Source organism: Antedon bifida, chromosome 3 (genome assembly GCF_963402885.1).
Source record: "Antedon bifida chromosome 3, ecAntBifi1.1, whole genome shotgun sequence".
Classification (NCBI taxonomy): domain Eukaryota; kingdom Metazoa; phylum Echinodermata; class Crinoidea; order Comatulida; family Antedonidae; genus Antedon; species Antedon bifida.
In genome coordinates this window covers 17,327,604-17,349,229 of record NC_136228.1, presented here as the reverse complement: position 1 = coordinate 17,349,229, position 21,626 = coordinate 17,327,604, and the positions used below count along the sequence as shown (strand labels likewise).

The 21,626-nt window shown below is 31.0% G+C and overlaps 2 protein-coding genes across 4 annotated transcripts; both read left to right on the top strand.

Annotated features, from left to right (window-relative positions):
• The first annotated feature begins 1,312 nt into the window (after nt 1–1,312).
• LOC144838471 (uncharacterized) lies at nt 1,313–8,309 on the top strand. Of its 2 annotated transcripts, none has more exons than XM_078693859.1 (5): nt 1,313–1,791; nt 2,606–2,661; nt 3,362–3,455; nt 7,758–7,868; nt 8,085–8,309. In XM_078693859.1, the coding sequence occupies exons 2-5, from the start codon at nt 2,654–2,656 to the stop codon at nt 8,205–8,207; spliced, it is 336 nt and encodes a 111-aa protein (XP_078549985.1). In that variant the 5' UTR covers nt 1,313–1,791; nt 2,606–2,653; the 3' UTR covers nt 8,208–8,309. The 2 variants fall into 2 exon arrangements, with proteins under 2 accessions (XP_078549985.1, XP_078549986.1); XM_078693860.1 differs by having other exon boundaries at nt 1,313–1,796.
• Nucleotides 8,310–8,380: 71 nt separating this feature from the next.
• Nucleotides 8,381–14,163, top strand: LOC144838562 (uncharacterized). Of its 2 annotated transcripts, XM_078693971.1 has the most exons (6): nt 8,381–8,445; nt 8,697–8,804; nt 9,674–9,781; nt 10,327–10,434; nt 11,678–11,762; nt 13,776–14,163. In XM_078693971.1, exons 1-6 carry the CDS (start codon nt 8,434–8,436, stop codon nt 13,829–13,831), a joined length of 477 nt encoding a protein of 158 aa, XP_078550097.1. In that variant the 5' UTR covers nt 8,381–8,433; the 3' UTR covers nt 13,832–14,163. The 2 variants fall into 2 exon arrangements, with proteins under 2 accessions (XP_078550097.1, XP_078550098.1); XM_078693972.1 differs by lacking the exon at nt 8,697–8,804.
• The last annotated feature ends 7,463 nt before the right edge of the window (nt 14,164–21,626 follow it).

Here is a 21,626-nt window from a genome sequence, read left to right as displayed (position 1 = left end):
TATCACTGTGCGTATATATAACCAAAAAAATGTAATTGTACCGAACAGTAATAAACTGCTGTGTTCTAGTAATATCTTTGTTGAACATTAGAATATCTCATATTTCACAGAGCAATGTAGGCCTAAAGACAGAAATAAATAAATGAGTATTAAGGTGTATTAGTTAAAAAAACAAAATATCTCTTTATTATATGTTGAAGATTCATACTGAAGACATTAGTAATACACTTTTTTTTTTATAAGAAAGCACATTTATCAAATATAATCAGAATGGATGATAAACTGCTGCTGTGTATTGACAAGTTCACTGTATTCATTTTCACCATTCAAATATAATATCTCCATCATAATTAATGCATCATATCATTAGCATCACTTCCTAATATCATAATCACTATTATATATACCAAAATAGAGATTGTAGTGTTGTACAACGAAATCTGTGGTGTTTAAAAGGTTTACTAATTGGATTCATTATCTTTATTATCATTGTTGAACATTGAAATACAATGCTTAAATATTAAATCTCTAAGATTATCTGATAACAAATTGTGTAGCAGGAACTCAATAGAATAATTATATAAATTTATTAGTTAGAATTAGTTTTCTGTATAAATGCACTTATATTGAACTTTTTATCATTATAAATGGTCACATTAGCGTCACATTATCAACATAATCAGTTCCTTTTTACTAATTGAAATCATTAATCATTGCATTATCTTTGTTGAACATAGAAATGCAATGGTTATATTAAATCTCTAGTTTTTTTTTTGATAACAAATTGTGTAGCAGAAACTCAATAAAATAGATTACCGGGGTGTTTATTTTTCAGGAGGGTTTTTAGTGGGAGACGTTTATTCAGGGGAGGCATATATTTTTTTTGGGTGTAATTTGGTAACATGTATAATCAAATAAATACCCCAGATATGAAAAAATACAATATAATTTATATCAAAAACTGATAAACTACACTAAAAATTGTATCAAAATGCTTGGTAAATTGTAGATCATATCAATCATTGAATTCTACTGCAAATATAAATGTGTTGTAGAACAATATTGTATATATAATGCATGCGGCGGGGCGTTTATTCAAGAAAATAAATACCACAGGGCATTTATTCAAAATGATGTTCTATTATATGTTTATTTAAAATTAAAGCATGGCATATATTTCAGTTTTCTGTATAAATGCACTTATAATATTGAACTTTTTATCATTATATAAATGGTCACATCAGTGTCACATTATCAATTTCATATCTCATACATTTTTACTAATTAAATTCATTAGTCATTGCATTATCTTTATTATCTTTGTTGAACATTGAAATACAATGCTTAAATTAAATCTCTAAGATTATCTGATAACAAATTGTGTAACAGGAACTAAAAATAATTATTTTATTAAGTTCCTGATACACAAATAATTGTTTTATTAGTTAATGTTGATAATGTGACACTAATGTGAATATTTATAATGATAACAAGTTCAATATAGTGCATTTATAGTTATACAGAAAACTATCTGATAAATTTGAATAATGAGGATTTGTTGAAGTAAACTGACAGATATGGCGATATAATATCATTTTGTATTTAAAGAGAAGATAAAGTAAATATCACCTGATTGTTTTACAAGAGGAATAAGGCTATAAATGTTTGGTTTGGTGTTTTGATGTAGTACTGCAATATCAGACTGCTAGACCAGTGGATGGAAGAATCTTGAAATCCATAGCCGACCATTGTAATTTTTGGTTACCAACAACTTTTTATAAATTCATTTGTGTGAGTTATATATTTTTTTTAATTTCTTCATTATAGTCATTTGACTTGAAGGTTACAAAGCTAGTCTGTAACAATTTAATAAGTATTGTTTAGTTTTAAAGGTAGCCACAACATGGTATATAATCCAGCAGAATAATGAGATGAATTTTAAATGTCTTTTGCTGTGTTTAATAGTTAATAAAATTACATCCTCCACTTTTGATTTGTCATTTCAGCCATTTTTACAGGTTTTAACAAAAGGTTGATAATACATTTGTATACTCAGTAGATCCACCTGATTCCCAGTGCTGTATCTCCACATACTATCTATTTCCGAAGTATCATAGGAATATTTGGTAATACAGGATCACATGTGGTGCCTGTATCGTGTAAGGACGTTAAGGGTTAGGTTACTCTAGATACATGTGAAACACATGATGTTGTATTACAAAATATTCCTGATACTTCGGAAATAGATACAGTACCGAGAATCGGCTTGTAGATTAGTGATGTTAATTCTTGTTACAACTATACATTATTTGGTCTGCTTTGTGAAATGTGTATTAGACTCAATACTCCAATATGCCTTTTCAAAGTTAGCTTGGATATCGCTCCTACTAGATGTACGTTGATATGTATTAATCCTCAACAAGTAAACAAAAGCTGTTGGGTGATAAGGTGTTTGTGTATGTCATGATCTACTGTATAAACACTTTTACAACAGGCCTACGCAGTTAGTTAAAATATACTGTTTAAATCTAAATGCCCTAACAAAAATTATTTCAGTTAGATATTTTAACAGGAGAGATTTAATGTTTAGCATTTTTGTTTTAAGAGAGGCATAATTGACTTGATTGGTAAATGAAGACGGTGTATTTTTAAAATGGAGAGGTATGGTTTTTCAAATTTATTTAAAATACGAATAAACTAACTTTCAATTATTTGTTGATATTTATTTTACTTTTTAAAATTTCATTTTTATGGCACTTTTAACAAAGTGTCAAAAAAATATATAAAAAGACCATAGAGATGTATTGTCCTCCAAAAACATGACAAAATGAAGATTAATTAAATCAGACTTTGAATAGGTTATTTTGTAGTTTTAATAAAGTAAATCTCTTCCATAGAAAAGAAAAACAAACAAAAAAATGTTTTCACTCACAAAATAAATTCAACCAAAAACCTATTGGCTGGCTGCCAGCCAATTTGACTGTTTTTTGGTTTAAATTACAGTTTTTTCAGGTAAATAATGTTTTTTTCTATTCAATTGTGGATAACTATTATGTGACAATAAAATGGCATATTCATCAAAAAAATGTTTAGAATTATTTTTTCAGGGGGCAATACATCTTTAAGTAAGAACAAATTCAAATTTAAACATGCAATCAGGCCTGTCATGAACACTGACATCATCTGGCATTCATTTGGTCATCTCACTTTCTAGATCTTAAGAGATCTTAAGTTGACTTTTTGAAAGTGTAAGTTAGGTTGACTTACAGTAAAGGGCAATTTGTATATTATTTCAATATAGAAATAGGTAATTCCAAACCTTTTAGGATAATATTGAAGTTTATAACTTTCATTTTGACAGGAACAATTTAGAACAAGCTTTGGTCAGGAATGATTTGGAAACAGTTGAACGACTTTGTAGGACGCAACCAGATCTTGTGAAAACTATCGATGAGGTATAACTAAATATAATCAGACTTTAAATAGGCCTTGGCAGTTTTAATAAGTTATTCACTTCCGTAGAAAAAAAAAAAATTTTTCTTTTACTAAAAACCATTGTCTGATGGACAATTTGACAATTTGTTGCTTAAATTACAGTTTTAATTTTTTTTATTATCCAATTTTGGTCAAAGTGATTTGAACATTCTTTTAAATACAATTTTATGAAATTCACATTTTTGCTAAATTGGGTCATTCCATGCCAACTCAACAAATTTTCTGAAAATCATGGCTGGGTACCCCCTCAGATTTTCTTGAAACTCTCATATAATATGCAACTATATGTCTCACGAACACACCAAAAATTTCAGTTGCCAACTCCAAGTCGTTAAAAAGTTATGGCCATTTGAAAATGTGTCGTCTGTAGAATTTTTGGTCTTAATAAATTACCTTTTTGTAAAGTTGCATTTTTAATTAGCCATATTTTAAAAACTATTAAAGCTAATAAGCTGAATATTGATATGCTGACATAATTTTGATCATAGATTAAAAATATCTTTTAAAAATGGGTGTATCTCAATTAATTTCCGAGATTTTGGTCCCTCGAGACCCTAATTTATTATGTCGCAAACAGTTTCGGCAATTTTTACCCCTTATTTAAATATGAAAATACATTTTTAAATTGATTTTTTCCTATACAATATTAATATATGGTGTTAAATGTATCCATAAAAAAAAGTTCATCATATTAAAAATCTATCTTAGGGGTACACTGCGCATCAAAAGGTCACTCGGGACACAAAATACAAAAAATTGTTACTTTTTCGTTTTGAACTTTGACCTTGTGGGCAATTATTCTTAAAGTTGAAACTCATCATATAAGTTCATCAATGCATGATTCAGCTATGTTCCAAATACCAGTTTGGTGTCTTTATTCCTTCATGTCCAAATATGACTATGAAATGAAGGCGTTTTGTGTATATTTGCAGCAATTTCAATGTAAAACGTGCTATCGTCAATTTTCGGAAGATCATAATTTCAACATTTTATCTCCTAGTGCTTTCAATACATTCAATTTTAGACAATTTTTGGCCCTGAATCCATTTCTGCAACATTCAAAGTAACAAAATGAATAGTTTAAGAGATATACATGGTCAAAAATGGCTCGCATGCATAATAAGTGTGCACATATTGCTACAATCGCGATATTTAAATGGACATAAGTTTTATACTGAAACCCCTAGAACATCACAACTTGTTATCCTAGCAAAACTTTTGATCCTGAATCCATTTCTGCAACATTCAAAGTAACAAAATGAATAGTTTAAGAGATATACATAGGCAAAAATGGCTCACATGCATATTTAATGTGCACATATTGCTACAATCGCGATAGTTAAATGGACATAAGTTTTATTCTGAAACCCCTAGAACATCACAACTTGTTATCCTAGCAAAACTTTTGATCCTGAATCCATTTCTGCTTCATTCAAAGTAACAAAATGAATAGTTTTAAAGATACAAGTGCTCAAAATGTGCACAAATTTGATCATTATCAAGTAATGTACGTCTCTCTCCGCATCCATGTATAATGAAATACCTGTACAGTAGCTAGCTTCTCCAAAATGATACAATGTTTAGTTTTTAAGATAATACAGTAAACCAAAAGAATGAATCAAATGCAGGAGGCACATTATTTATTGAAGTATTCATTAGACTGGTGGATATGTTCATGGATTTTACATAGACGTCCATATTTTCTTCTGATCTTTCAAGTATTGTTCTAATGTACCATTTTTATCAGTAAGTACTTTTATAAAAAAATGACTATATTTGAGAGGGAACACCACTACCTATACTCAAATTTGATGTATACATTTGTTAGGAAATTTATCTCAGCCCGTCCATATAACAACAACAAAAAAAGAAAATTAAATGAAATGTTCACGATTTATGAATTATTTTTTAGCCTTATGATTAAAACATGATAGTTCTGCTAAAAAAAATCCACATCAATATGCAATATTACGCAACTAAGAAAAAAAATGATTTGTTGTAATTTTGTTATGGACGTATACACCTAAAATTTACAAATTTTGCACAGCCAGAATTTTTTAATTTTTAGGGAAAAAGTATAATAATTATGCATTTCCTTTTTAAAAACATTAAAATAAATTGCCCTATCATGTTAGAAAAATCATTTTATGTACATTATATGTTTGTAAATTGAATTTTTAGCAAAATTCAGAAAAAAAATTGGAAAAAACATTTTTTAACTGTACATATTCAGCAGACAAAAATATTTGTTTTTTCTGATTATATATATAAAAAAACAATTATAATTAATAAAAGTTCAACTAATAATCTTTAAAATGACACCATTTATGATTTTTCAATGTCAATTTAAATTTTTGTTGTACTGTGTGATGTTTTGCTGGAATTGCCCATATATATATACATATTTGCAATTGTTGCTGTGGGCCATTTTTTAGCACATGTATCTTTAAAACTATTCATTTTGTTACTTCATTGATTGCAAAAATGGATTCAAGATCAAAAGTTTTGCTAGGATAACAAGTTGTAATGTTCTAGGGGTTTCAGTATAAAACTTATGTCCATTTAAATATCGCGATTGTAGCAATATGTGCACATTAATTATGCACGTGAGCCATTTTTGCTTATGTATATCTCTTAAACTATTCATTTTGTTACTTTGAATGTTGCAGAAATGGATTCAGGATCAAAAGTTTTGCTAGGATAACAAGTTGTGATGTTCTAGGGGTTTCAGTATAAAACTTATGTCCATTTAAATATCGCGATTGTAGCAATATGTGCACACTAATTATGCACTTGAGCCATTTTTGACCACGTATATCTCTTAAACTATTCATTTTGTTACTTTGAATGTTGCAGAAATGGATTCAGGGCCAAAAATTGTCTAAAATTGAATGTATTGAAAAGGCACTAGGAGATAAAATGTTGAAATTATGATCTTCCGGAAATTGAGGATAGCACGTTTTACATTGAAATTGCTACAAATATACACAAAATGCCCTAATTTAATAGTCATATTTAGACATGAAGGCATAAAGACACCAAACTGGTATTTGGAACATAGCTGAATCATGCATTGATGAACTTATATGATGAGTTTCAATTTTGGAAATAATTGCCCACAAGGTCAAAGTTCAAAACGAAAAAGTAACGATTTTTTGTATTTTGTGTCCCGAGTGACTTTTTGACGCGCAATGCACCCCTAAGATGAATTTTAAAAATGATGAACTATTTTGTATGGATACATTTAACACCATATATTAATAATGTATAGGAAAAATTAAATTTAAAAATGTATTTCCATATTTAAATATGGGGTAAAAATTGCCGAAGCTGTTTGCGACAAAATAAATTGGGGTCTCTAGGGACCAAAATCTCGAAAATTAATTGAGATACAGCAATTTTTTTTTCATATTTTTAATCTATGACCAAAATTATGTCAGTGTATTAATATTCAGCTTATTAGCTTTAATAATTTTTAAAATATGGCTAATTAAAAATGCAACTTTACAAAAAGGTAATTTATTAAGACCAAAAATTCTACAGACGACACATTTTCAAATGGCCATAACTTTTAAACGACTTGGAGTTGGCAACTGAACTTTTTGGTGTGTTCGTGAGACATATAGTTGCATATTATATGTGAGTTTCAAGGAAATCTGAGGGGGTACCTAGCCATCTCATTTGTTGAGTTGGCATGGAATGACCCTATTACTACTTGCCTTAATAATAGGCTTTTTCATTTTCCCTCTTTCCTTTTCTATATTAAAAAATTTGTATTTAAAGATGTATTGTCCCCCTGAAAAAAATTATTATTAAAACTTTTTGTTGAATATGTCATTTTAATGTCACATAATAGTTATCCACTTTGACCAAAAATTAGATTAAAAAAAATATATTTACCTGAAATAACTGTAATTTAAAGCAAAAAATATTCAAATTGGCGGCCAGCCAATGGATTTTTGGTTGAATTTAACCATTTATTTTGTCATTTTATTTAATTTTTTTTTCTACGGAAGTGATTAACTTGATTAAAACTACAAAATAACCTATTCAAGTCTGATCTAATTAATCTTCATTTTTCATGTTTTCATGTTTCTAAACTTTACCTCAAATGACCTCAGTGATAACAACAGTTTTCCCCCATTTATCAATAAAGATGATAATTAAGATCATTTACTACAGAGTACATTATTTAATAATTGTTGTATTGACAGAAATCCAATTTCACACAATGTCTGTTTATGATTATGATTCCTTTACAGGATGGAAACACTCCACTGTATGTATATTTGAGTGGTGACCTAATTAACCCTACTTTAGCAATCGTAAATTGTCTCTTAAATCATGGTGCATCAGCAACATTGCAAACTAAGGTAATTTACAGAGATTTTCGTGAACCATTCTATTTTTTATTTCAATAATGACTATTAGAATTAGAATTGTCTACTAAATTACTGTATTTAGCAGTAATTGTTACTATATTGACAGAATAAACATCATCTGTTGTCAGTATTATTATAATATAATATATATATAATAATATATATAATATTATAATTATAAACTTCATGATTATGATTCCTTTACAGGATGGAAACACTCCACGGCATGTATATCTGAGTGATGATAGACAAATACAACCTATCTTAGAAATAGTGGAATCCCTTGTTGCATCAGCAACATTACAAAATAAGGCAATTTATTTTCTTTGAATAATGACAAGATTATTTGTTACATTGTTTAGCTGTAATGGTTGCAATAATTTCCATTGACAGAAAACCAATTACACATAAAAGCTATTATTAGTATTTATAAACCTCATATATTATGATTTCTTTATAGGATGGGAACACTCCATTACATGTATATCTGAGTAATGGATGTAATCATACCTTAGAAATAGTGACTTGTCTTGTACAGCAATGTACATCAGCAACCATGCAAAATAAGGTAATGTACAGAGATTTAGATCCTTTGTGGAAAACCATTCTATTGCAAAATAAGGTAATTTAAAATTGCTAATGTAGGCTAACATTCTCTATCTACTGCAGAAACCCTTATATTTTTCTCTTATATCAATAATGACAATTTACGATTACTACATAATTTAGCAGTAATTGTTGCTATAGTTTGTATTGACAGATAACATTTTTTGTCTGTTTTCAGTATTTATAAACTTTATGATTATGATTCCTTTACAGGATGGGAACACTCCATTACATGTATATCTGAGTGATGGATTCAATCATACCTTCGAAATAGTGACTTGTCTAGTACAGCAATGTACATCAGCAACCATGCAAAATAAGGTAATGTACAGAGATTTAGATCTGTTGTGGTAAACCATTCTATTGTTTAAATAATGACAATATTATTTACTAAATTACTTATCCAACAATTGTTGTATTTAAAGAGAAACAATTTCGTTAGCTCACCCTCTAGTTGTTCACAAAAACATGACCACGACCCAGGAAATCAGAAACCCGGCCCAGACCTATGCATATTACATATGATTACTGAATTATACATGTTTTTTTTTTTTGTGAAATTTCATGAGGGGTACCCAACTTGCGTACAAAAACCAAAATATAGCGACCTGGGTAGTAAAGCTAGTGTGATTATTTGGAAGTAACAGAGTTGAGGTTGGTAACAGAAATGCTGTTTAGGACTGTTGTTATGACATCTTGATGACGTTGTAAGAATGTTAAAATGCAGGTTTTTCTTGGGCATAGTATAATCAGCGATATTACAGAAATTATGAATAGGGAAACAGAACTATAATATTTGGCAGTGTATGAGATTTGATTCCCAGATCTGAGCCTGCTACTGAGAATGAGTATGATGAGACGCGAAATATCATTTATGATTAATTATGTCTACTGACCACACACATCATATAAAGAATATAATTTTAAAAATTTTGCAAATTGATAATATGTTACCTGAAACATAAAATAATAGACTTTATGATACTCAGGAGGGAAAGTCAATTGGTGTGCATCAATCACATCACTTACTAATACAGTCTGAGTGGCTATGTTATGTGCAATTTGAACGACTTGCGCAATTTGAAATTACTCAAAGATTTCCTTAAGTATTTGATTATCAAAACGCATTTTACATATTACAGATGTCTGTTATCAATATTTTAAAAGTCATGACTATGATTCCTTTACAGGATGGAAACACTCCATTACATGTATATATGAATGGTGATTATGACCCTACCTTAGAAATGGTGACATGTCTCCTAAATCAGGATACATCAACAACATTGCAAAATAAGGTAATTTATAGAAAATTGTCAGTGTAATAGGCTAACAATCTATATCTTCTGCAGTAAACATTCTCCCCCTCCCCCCACCCCCCCACTCATTTTATCATAGGCCACAAGAAATTTTATTGTTTCTGATGTTATTGTTCTATAATTTCTTAATGTTATGCAATGTTAATTTTTAACATCTCATCAAAAGTTCTCTAAAATGTGTGGCAATTTTGATACCTTTTATACCCCCTTTGCTCATAGGGTGTACAATTGTATATGTAATTCTCTGACACATATCTCTATGATTCATTGTACAAAATTAAATAAATTATTGAGGTGCCCATACACCATATTTGTAGTGGGCCCTTTTAAGCCTCAGTTGAATCAGACAATCCAAAATGGCAACTCCTGTGGCGGGCCATTGCTCAAATAAACTGGATATTTTGTGGAGAACATTTGATATAGTCCACAATATCAACTTTCAAAATGTTCACAGCTATTGCAAACAATTCACATAATGTCTGTTGTCATTATTTATAAACTTTATGATTATGATTCCTTTCCAGAATGGTGACACTCCATTACATGTATATCTGAGTGATAGATATCATCCTACCTTAGAAATGGTGACTTATCTGAAACAACATGGTGCACCAGTAACATTGCAAAATAAGGTAATGTAAAAAGAATTGTCAGGACAATCAGCTTTTTTGTTTCCTTGTTTATCAGTAATGGCAATTATTATTAGATTATTTAGATTTATATAATGTGAACTTTATTCAATCAATCGTACATTTTTTTGGGTGTCTAGAAAACTCAGATCTCAGATATATCTGAGTTTTCTAGATCTAGAAAACTCAGATATCAATATCTCAGTTTTCTAGTTCCATTCTGGAACTATAAAACTGAGTTCATCAAATGATTGGTTGGTTGGTCATTTGGATCATTCCATTATTAATCAGAGGGTAGGTCATTTGAAATACTAGAGGATTATTAAAACTGATTACTGTTTACGTTTTCTTACTAATATTGTAACATGTAGAAGTGGCCTACAGCTTAAAGGGCCTTTCACACCTGTTCAGGCACGGTTCCGGTCCGGCGAATCGAATGCCAATGTTTCGTTTTCACAATGCTCCACGCGGCTATGTGCCAATCGATATGCATGTAGCCGCGTAAAAACGAATCATTGACGTTCGATTGGACTTGCCAGAACCGTTACGGAACAGGTGTGAAAGACCCTTAAAATACAATGCACATTACCGTTAAAATGTAGGATTAAAAATTAGGTATGTACGAGTTCGTGTGGGGCCAAGTTGGGAATAGGTACGAGTTATTTTAGGTACGATTTGACCACTTCTAGCCTAGTAGGGCCAGGCCTACTCTTCGCGATACATCGCGACAGCACGTTGAGCCTTGAATTGAGTTTGCTTAAGCCTGGTTTCAATAAAATCGCTACACCATCGCTACAGCGACGGTGTCGACGCCATCGGGAAGGCTCCCTGATTCATCGCAGTCAAATCTGCAAAGTTCAACCATGTTCAACTTTGCCGATTTTGTCGGCGATGAATCGTATACGCGTACCAAAGAATATTTAGCGCTCGCATACTAGATCCTCGATAAATTCTAGCGTTTCCATAGAATCGCTACACTCTGTCGTGTAGCAATTTTATGGAAACCAGGCTTTAGCTAGGCTAGGCCTAAATGCTAAGCCTACATTTTAAAAGGTGTATACTGTATTTCTTTATGATTTAAGTCGTAGGCCGCTACTACAAGTTACAATAATTATTATTATTAAGATAACGTATAATACTGTAGTATTTCAAACAAGCTACCCTCTGATTAAAAATGTTTGAGCCATGATATAATACTGTATCAATTAAATAATATTCTGATAATACTCTAAACTCATTTTTATAGGAAGGAAATACACCCATCTCTGTTTTGAAAAATAACAAGCAGATACAGGACCCAGAAAAAAATAAAATTTTAAACTTTTTTGAAAGTAAGTGAAGTTTTAATTATCAATATTTTGGGATAAACCAATTTTCATTGCAAAGGACAGATGCAATTTCTTTTCCCAATGCTTTGATGAACTGATTTTGAAAATTTTCTCATACTGATCATATGATGAGCTCTGTAAATTGTGTGCATCTATGCATTGCGCTGTTGAAAAACTCTTTAAACTTATGGAGAATCATTGTGAGGAAATATGTTATTTATTTATAATTTCTGAACCATGCCTTATGTAGATGTGAATGAATTATGCACATTTACAGGTTTAATAGTTTTCTTCTTTCATTAGCATTGACTACAATCACAAATGATACAGTCATTAAAAATACAATTCACGGGGTAGGGGTACAAAAATGATTTTTAGAGTCAAAGTAATATTGATGGATAATATGGTGCATAATTAGCAAGCAAGGTGATTGTTTACAACCGCAAATGTTTTGTGATCGAATTAGGAGCTACCTGTTTTCAGAGCATAGATTTCATTTTTTATGAGTTATTATAGAGGTCAAAAGGCTAATGATGACCTCTCAATAATTTATTTTGGGATCAATTGCTTTCCCTGACAAACCTGTTTCTGTGTATAAGTAGTGTGACATCAATGTACTATGACGAAGAAGAATGTCCAGAATACAACTACAAAACCAACATAAGATATATTAGGGACTTTTAGATTTGACATGGGTCGTAGTCGACTGTTACTCGTCGACAGAAATATGAACGTTTAGATCAGCGTTCCGCAACCTTTTTTGACTCCGACCCCATGATCCTGTTTTGGTAATTCAATGCTAACGTCCTGAACTTTAAAAAGTTCCCCTGGCTAGGAATAACATCGCTATGAGTGTAATTTGGGAGGGACCTGTTTCTATTGAATGTTCATTGTAAATGTTCCCACCGCCGGTACATCAAAGTTCGCACTTTTTCAGTCAAGTTACACACTCGTTGCAAACTACAGAAAATAGCTCATAGAACCAGTTGGTAGATTATTAAATCCACGTCCTAAAAGGGGATTCCCCACTTGTATATTAGCAACGTCGTCGATTCCCAATTGTGACGGTACGCTACTCGCCTCAACATAGGGAAAAAACTGTAGATTTGTAAAATATAATTAGCCTTTGTAGATTCTACAAAACTGAGAACCATCTAGATCAGTTTATACTTGCTAAAAAAAAACATTCTCGATCCATCAATTTGTTTTCGCGACCCAAACATTGGGTTTTGACCCATAGGTTGCGGAACGGCGGTTTAAATTAAGTGGACATTTATGTTGACATGCCAGTGAACTTATGACATAATGACCTTGGGATCATCTGACCTTGTAATCTCTAGCAGCGCTCGTATAAAGTATTATACAAAATTGGGAGAAACATATAAAAAAGGAAGTCACATATGATGATATATGATATGATAATATGATTAAGATAATAATGACATAGAAGTTGGTGATATTGAGGATGATATTACTCAAAAATTTAGGATTTATAAAACAAAGAATATAATGTAACTTATTATTATAGGAATAAAATAATTAGAGTGAGTAGTTTTTTTGTAGTTGTTTCTAAAAGCTGATTATAGATATAGAAAATTGTTGAATTTAATTTATATTATAATCATATTCAAACAATGATGATTATTAAACAATACTTATAACAATGCTGAATTTATTACTTGAAATTTGAAATGTATTTGTGGTTTTTCATGAATTTTTATTCATAAATCTTAAAACAGTAATTATGATAAGAATGCTATCTACTGAATTTATTACAAGAAATTGGAAATGATTTTGTGGCGTTTCATGAATTATACTGTGATCATATTCAAAAAAGGATTTTGATTTCAACAATATTTATGATGCTAATCTACTGAATTTATTACATTGGAAAATATTGTGGTGTTTTATGAATTTATATTTATTATTCATAATCTTAAAAAACAATTACAATTTCCACAATAATCATAATAACTGTTATACTAAATTGATTGATACTGTTTTTCATTCGTATAGATCTCTCAGAGGATGATGAAGACTTAAGTCACAGACTTAGCCCAATGATGCAATAAACATGGACATTCTATTCATACAAATGTTAGACGGCGTTGAAAACTGGTACCAGTACAATCTACCTGTGAACTCTTTTATCTGCGAATTGATTAGTGATTTGGTTGCGATGTAATGTTAGCATGTCATACCTCAATGTACAAAAGCGTAGATGTTTAGAAATTAAAACACACTAGTTATTGTCTGTGGTGTTTTCTTTCCAAAAAAAAATATCTGTCCCCTTATAATAGGATTAAATCAACTATTTGGCACTCTCAAACGTGTCCCTGTCTTTTTAATAGGGTTAAATCAACTATTTGGCACTCTCAAATGTGTCCCTGTCCCTTTAATAGGGTTACATATCAACCATTTGGCACTCTCAAACGTGTCCCTTTCCCTTTAATAGGATTAAATCAACCATTTGGCACTCTCAAACCTGTCCCTGTCCCTTTAATAGGATTAAATCAACCATTTGGCACTCTCAAACCTGTCCCTGTCCCTTTAATAGGATTAAATCAACCATTTGGCACTCTCAAACGTGTCCCTGTCCCTTTAATAGGATTAAATCAACCATTTGGCACTCTCAAATGTGTCCCTGTCCCTTTAATAGGGTTACATCAACCATTTGGCACTCTCAAATGTGTCCCTGTCCCTTTAATAGGATTAAATCAACCATTTGGCACTCTCAAACCTGTCCCTGTCCCTTTAAAAGGGGTGTCCCCTGATTAGGAGTTGGCTGTAGTGTTAAAACATATATTTCCCCTCATTTCCCGTTTTATGAGAAAGTGTCCCCTGAATGGGGGTGTACTAAAGAAGGGGTTTACTCCAGTAGTAAAGAGGAGGGGTGTGTACCCTGAATAGGGGTGTCCTAAAGAAGGGGTTTACTCCAGTAGTAAAGAGGAGCGGTGTGTACCCTGAATAGGGGTGTCCTAAAGAAGGGGTTTACTCCAGTAGTAAAGAGGAGGCGTTCTACTGTTGAAAGATTTATTATAAGATTTCAGCATACTAAACGGTACATGAATGTTAGTAACAAAAAGACGACAAAACAAAATAACAATACTGGAATATTTACAAAAAATAACAGTAGGCCTACAAGCATGTGGGTATAAAACATTGTTAATGTTCCTGTTGCAGGCATTACCTATTGCTATATTTAGAGATAAGAACATTTTAACTGTTTTTATATTTTGTTGTGCATTTATATTAGAGTCTCTAGGTTGAGATTACAGGCAAAAATCAAATGAAAAACATACATTTTTTAAATAAGTAATTAGTTTAAGTAAGAAGAATATGTGCTACCCCATCCCTCATGCCATAAACGAATAATATATTAATAAATTAATTTTAGATTATAATTAGAATGTCTTGAGGAACAAAATATCTCAACCTAAATAATATGCCTATTTTTTTTGTTTACATTTTGAAATAAACTATCAATATTATTTTTCCATGAAAGAAATTTATGAAACAAGACTTATCTACTTCATTTATTGCATTCTCTCCAATTAAGAGATCCGATTTTGTTTAAAATCTTTCTTCTGTTTTGAAAAATAATCCAAAGTTTATTAAAAACAAATATTTTCCCCTGAAGGAATTCAACCTTGCTTGTCAAATGAAACGACAACATTATAGTACAGTACAGTAAATGAACTGAGATTAAATATTAAAAATAAAGAGGCAAAATACCCTGGAACTGGAAGTAGTTGGAATGTCTTCCAATTTTTTTTTAACTTGTATACTTTGTTAATTTATTATAAAAACAAAATAGGACAAAAACATATGCAAATGAGACCAGGTAAAAGGAAGTAAATAATTAAATCCTTGCACCCTCTAATCCTTCCCCTTACCATACTGGACATAGACACAACTTTGTTGAATCTCACTGTGCCACTAAACGCCACTAAATTACTAAAATGTGCATATTAAAAAAAAGATGTCCATATTATGCAAATGAGACCAGGTAAACGGAAGAACAGAATTAAATCCTTGCGCCCTCTAATCCTTCCCCTTACCACACTAGACATAGACACAACTTTGTTGAATCCCACTGTGCTACTAAACGGCACTTTTCTAGCCCTGTTCCATAGTTGATCCGATTATTAAATGTTTGATGAATGAATTGTTTATAGTGTTAAATTTTTTTGTACTAAATTATATATTTTTATATGAATGAATTTTATAATGTCAATTTGGTAAATGAAATGTTTTATATTTTGATGTTTTTTCACTTTCAATTAAATTTTGTAAATTAAACTCAATTCAGTATTTATGCTGTTATGTTTTAATGTTATTCATATTTGTTAATAAATACTAATGAATGAAAAATTAACATATTTGTTTGTTTGTAAGGATAGTGTTTTTTGAAGGGGGTAGATTTTAACATCGAGGAGATCATTATATCAAAATGTACGTGCTAGCTTATTGTTAAAAATGTATTGTATATTATAGGACCTCCAAGAGCAAATCTTTGTAGAACTAGAAAATCCTTCGTTGTAAATAGCATTCATATTTTTAATTCTAATGTAAGACGATAATGCAATTTTTAAATAGTTTTACATTTTTAACAGTATTTTTAACTTTTTATCTTGTATTTTTAATCTGTTATAATACTGCACGTTTTAAATTGTTGCAATATTGTTGTTTTAATCTACCAAGCAAAGTGAATTTCCATTTTTATGGACAAATAAAATTTCTTGAATCTTGAATCTTGAATCTTAAATCTTGAATCTTGGAATAATATCCATTCCACCAATCCAGAGAATAAAAGTTCTTCGATATTACACTACACAGCGATAATTGTTACGCAGACAAAAATGGTGATTGCGCCCTCTATAAAAATTAAAGTTTAATCAAAGATCTTATAATCTAAAGATGTGACACTACCCGCGTTTACGCGTAACACTTTAGAAGCGTCAAATTATAGTGCGCCCCCTCGCTTAAACAAGTAACGAACTTTTGCGTGACGATCGCAATATTCTTTATAAAATGGGATTGAGAAGTCGCGCCAAAGTTTGTATGGTTAAGAAACACTGAATGAAAAAAGAGAAAAAGTGGAGGGATGTACTGTGCTGCAATTAATTGTAAAAGCAATTGAAAGGCCAACCCAGAACTTAAGTTTTACAATTTTTCCAAAGACAAGATCAGGTAAATTTATGTAATTAAATAGGCCTAAGTAGCCTAGTACATCTTAACATATGCTATGACTATGTAGGCATAGGGACTAGCCTAATCTTACTTTACTTTTTTTTACTATTCAATTTATACATAGGCTAGGCCTAGGCCTAGGCTATATTAATAAACTAGGCTAGTTAGGCCTATTATTAATAATTAAACGTATGAAATGATTATTGTTATCATTATTAGGCTACGTACTAGGCCTAGGCTAGGCCTACTAGGCTAGTACATTAGTTATATAACAGTGAAATTACACTAATTTCACTGTTCCCTGGTTATATTACTTATCCTCTAACATTTAGGCTAGGCCTAGTACCCTTAACAAACAATTTTTAAAACTTTCAATTCAAGAAACATTTATTGACCAAATATATATCATTACAATTGTTGGCATATAAGTAAAAATTTGGTCGAAAGACTACAAGAAGCCCAATTGGCATGTCGCTGTAGGCCTAGTCCCTCTTTTTACATTATACAAAAAATAATAATAATAATACTTAATATAAACAAATTGTGATCTTGATTATTTCATGCTTTCCGTCTCATGGTTAATATTTGCTTTCTGTCTCATGGTTATTTTATTTCGTTTAATTTAACTAGCCGTTTACATTACAGTATATTAACGCATGAAATAATTCATTATTAGGCTAGGACATTATGATTAGTTATAATATCAGTGAAATTACACTATTTTTATTGTTCCCTGGTTATATTACTTATCCGTTGAGTAGCCCTAACAAACAATTATGATAAAGCAAAAACTCACTAGACAATTATTAATTTACAGGTGCGCAAAATGGGCCCAGAACACACGACGCGCGGATTTGAGAAGGAAACCAAGTTCCTATTTACACGTAATTGCCACTTCTTGTGCACTATTCATTTCGAAGAATCTCAAATACTGATTAATCAACAATCACGCCTTTAAGTTTATACTCACAGGCAGACTAAATCAAGATTGCCTTGAGAACTTATTTTCTATTTCTCAGTCTGTGCATTATCGGCTAGAAATGATGATCATTACGACGGTCTGGTATGATGATTGAATAATTATAAATATGATGATTTTATTTCAATGTTTCTACATTTTTTATATTTCCTCTGGGTGGCCCGTGCATCATTTTGCAATAGCTTTTGAGTTAATTTTAAACTGAGACTACTATAACATAACTAATTGCTATCTCAGGTTTTAAATAAATTATAATAACAAATAAATGTCATGGCGAATGATGGGTACATAATACAGTAGTCCTAGTATGAATTGTCTCAGAATTGACTATCATAATCTGTTTCATGTCATGACTGTAGGCTTAAGCCTATGATTGTTTATAAATATATTCCTACAAATTACTGCAATAAAATAGTCGAAGTAGTGATTTTCAAAAAGTGACTTCTTGTTCTTTTTTAATTGTTTATAACACACTATTTGACTACTATATTTTCCTAATCTATACTGTTTTGCTGCTGGATGAAAAGGAAGAACATATCAAGAACAAAAACGGAATACGATGCGCTTAGTGTTGTTAATACCAGAGGGACCGACTCGCATAAATAAGTAGTAGTGATGTGAGTGATGATTACTCCTAGATGATGATTTTGAGGATGATGATGATAAACATTCAATAATAACAACAATATTCAGTAATTAAAACAAATAGAGATATACAAAGTACAGGAAATAATTTATTATAATTTAATCGCACATTACCGCAATTATTGTGATGAAAAAAATTGAGTATTCAGTTACAATACAGTAGACATATCTGATCCATAAATCTACTTGTTTGAGCGAGAGGGCGCCCTATAAAATGAGCTCCATGTGTGTTACATAAATTGCACGTAAAATTCCGAGAGTGTCCTATCTTTAGTATATAAGATCTTTGGTTTAATCAAAGATCTTATATACTAAAGATGTGACACTACCCGCGTTTACGCGTAACACTTTAGAAGCGTCGAATTATAGTGCGCCCCCTCGCTTAAACAAGTAACGAACTTTTGCGTGACGATCGCAGTATTCTTTAGAAAATGGGATTGAGGACTCGCGCCAAAGTTTGTATGGTTAAGAAACAATGAATGAAAAGAGAAAAAGTGGAGGGATGTACTGTGCTGCAATTAATTGTAAAAGCAATTCAAAGGCCAACCCATAACTTAAGTTTTACAATTTTCCCAAAGACAAGAACAGGTAAATTTATGTAATTAAATAAGTAGCCTAGGCCTACATCTTAACATATGCTATGTAGGGACTAATCTTACTTTACTGTATTCAATTTATACATATATTAATAAACTAGACTAGGTAGGTCTATTATTAATAATTATTATTTAAACGTATGAAATGATTATTAATTATTATCATTATTAGGCTACTACTAGGCCTAGTACATTAGTTATATGACAGTGAAATTACACTAATTTCACTGTTCCCTGGTTATATTACTTATCCTTTAAAATTTAGTACCCTTAACAAACAATTTTTAAAACTTTCAATTCAAGAAACATTTATTGACCAAATATATATCATTACAATTGTTGGCATATAAGTAAAAATTTGGTCGAAAGACTACAAGAAGCCCAATTGGCATGTCGATGTAGTCCCTCTTTTTACATTAAAGAAATAATAATAATAATACTTAATATAAACAAATTGTGATCTTAATTATTTCATGCTTTCCGTCTCATGGTTAATATTTGCTTTCTGTCTCATGGTTATTTTATTTATTAACCAGCCGTTACATACATTACAGTATATTAACGCATGAAATGATTATTATTATCATTATTAGGCTAGGACATTAGTTATAATAACAGTGAAATTACACTATTTTTATTGTTCCCTGGTTATATTACTTATCCGTTGAGTAGCCCTAACAAACAATTTTTGATTGAATCTTATACTTAATATTTATGAAATTCAACCGTTAGTTAGTGGTTTTAGGTTAGGCTTAAGTATTTGATTTTAGGCCCTAACCAATTTGAAAATCAATTAGCATGCACGTAGACGTCCTATAATTACGTAAACGTTAATTATGATAAAGCAAAAACTCACTAGACAATTATTAATTTACAGGTGTGCAAAATGGGCCCAGAACACACGACGCGCGGATTTGAGAAGGAAACCAAGTTCCTATTTACACCGTAATTGCCACTTGTGCAATATTCATTTCGAAGAATCTCAAATACTGATGGTCACAAGAAGACTTGTATGGAATGCAATCCCTACAATATTTGATGTCCCAAATCCACCACACCAAGTAACAGTGCGGCGTAAATTACCCACAAGACTACTATAACATAACTAATTGTTATCTCAGGTTTTAAATAAATTATAATAATAAATGAATGTCATGGTGAATGATGGGTACATAATACAGTAGGCCTAGTATGAATTATCTCAGAATTGACTATCATAATCTGTTTCATGTCATGCCTGTAGGCTTAAGCCTATGATTGTTTATAAATATATTCCGAAAAATTACTGCAATAAAATAGTCGAAGTAGTGATTTTAAAAAGTGACTTCTTTTTTAATTGTTTATAACACTATTTGACTAATATATTTTCCTAATATGCACTGTTTTGCTGCTGGATGAAAAGGAAGAACATATCAAGAACAAAAACTGAATACGATGCGCTTAGTGTTATACCAGAGGGACCGACTCGCATAAATAAGTAGTAGTGATGTGAGTGATGATTACTCCTAGATGATGATTTTGAGGATGATGATGATAAACATTCAATAATAACAAAAATATTCAGTAAATAAAACAAATAGAGATCTACAAAGTACAGGAAATAAGTCTATCATTATAATTTAATCACACATTACCGCAATTATTGTGATGAAAAAAATTGAGTATTCAGTTACAATACAGTAGACATATCTGATCCATAAATCTACTTGTTTGAGCGAGAGGGCGCCCTATAAAATGAGCTCCTTGTGTGTTACATGAATTGCACGTAAAATTTCGAGAGTGTCCCATCTTTAGTATATAAGATCTTTGGTTTAATCACCCCAACAAACCCACTCCTTGAAGAATGTCAAACATAAGAAGTAAGTTTTTGTTTGTTTCATTATTATCATAACATATCATATACGGAATTCTTTATACTGTATTGTTTTAATAGCAGGTCTTTCTTCTTTTAATTTTTTGGATCTTATATTCGTATCCTAGGCTAGGCCTAGGCCTCGTACTCTCTCTAGAGGCCCTAGACTAGGGCCTAGGCCTAGGCTAGTAGGTGTCAGATGAAATCGGTCGCGCTTGAAATCGGTCGCGCTTGAAATCGGTCGCGATAAAATCAACTTCCGGTATTTTGTATGGCGCGCCGCTAGAGCTATACTTTTGATTATATCGGTCGCGTTTGAAATCGGTCGCGTTTGAAATCGGTCGCGCTATTTTTTATGGATCGAGCGGGATGCATGCTAGAGCGGGATATACATTTTTCGTTTATATATATTTAATTGATATTTTTTAGGAACTAGATTATTTATGTGGATATTTTATATTTGGTTAATAAATATTTATTGTCAATCATTAAATTAAAGACCCCTTCCCTGCAATTTTGGCCGTTTTTTGGAAAATAATACATATATATCACTTTAAAAACATTAAACCATGTCATTCCTTGTCTTAAATGTACGTTTTATG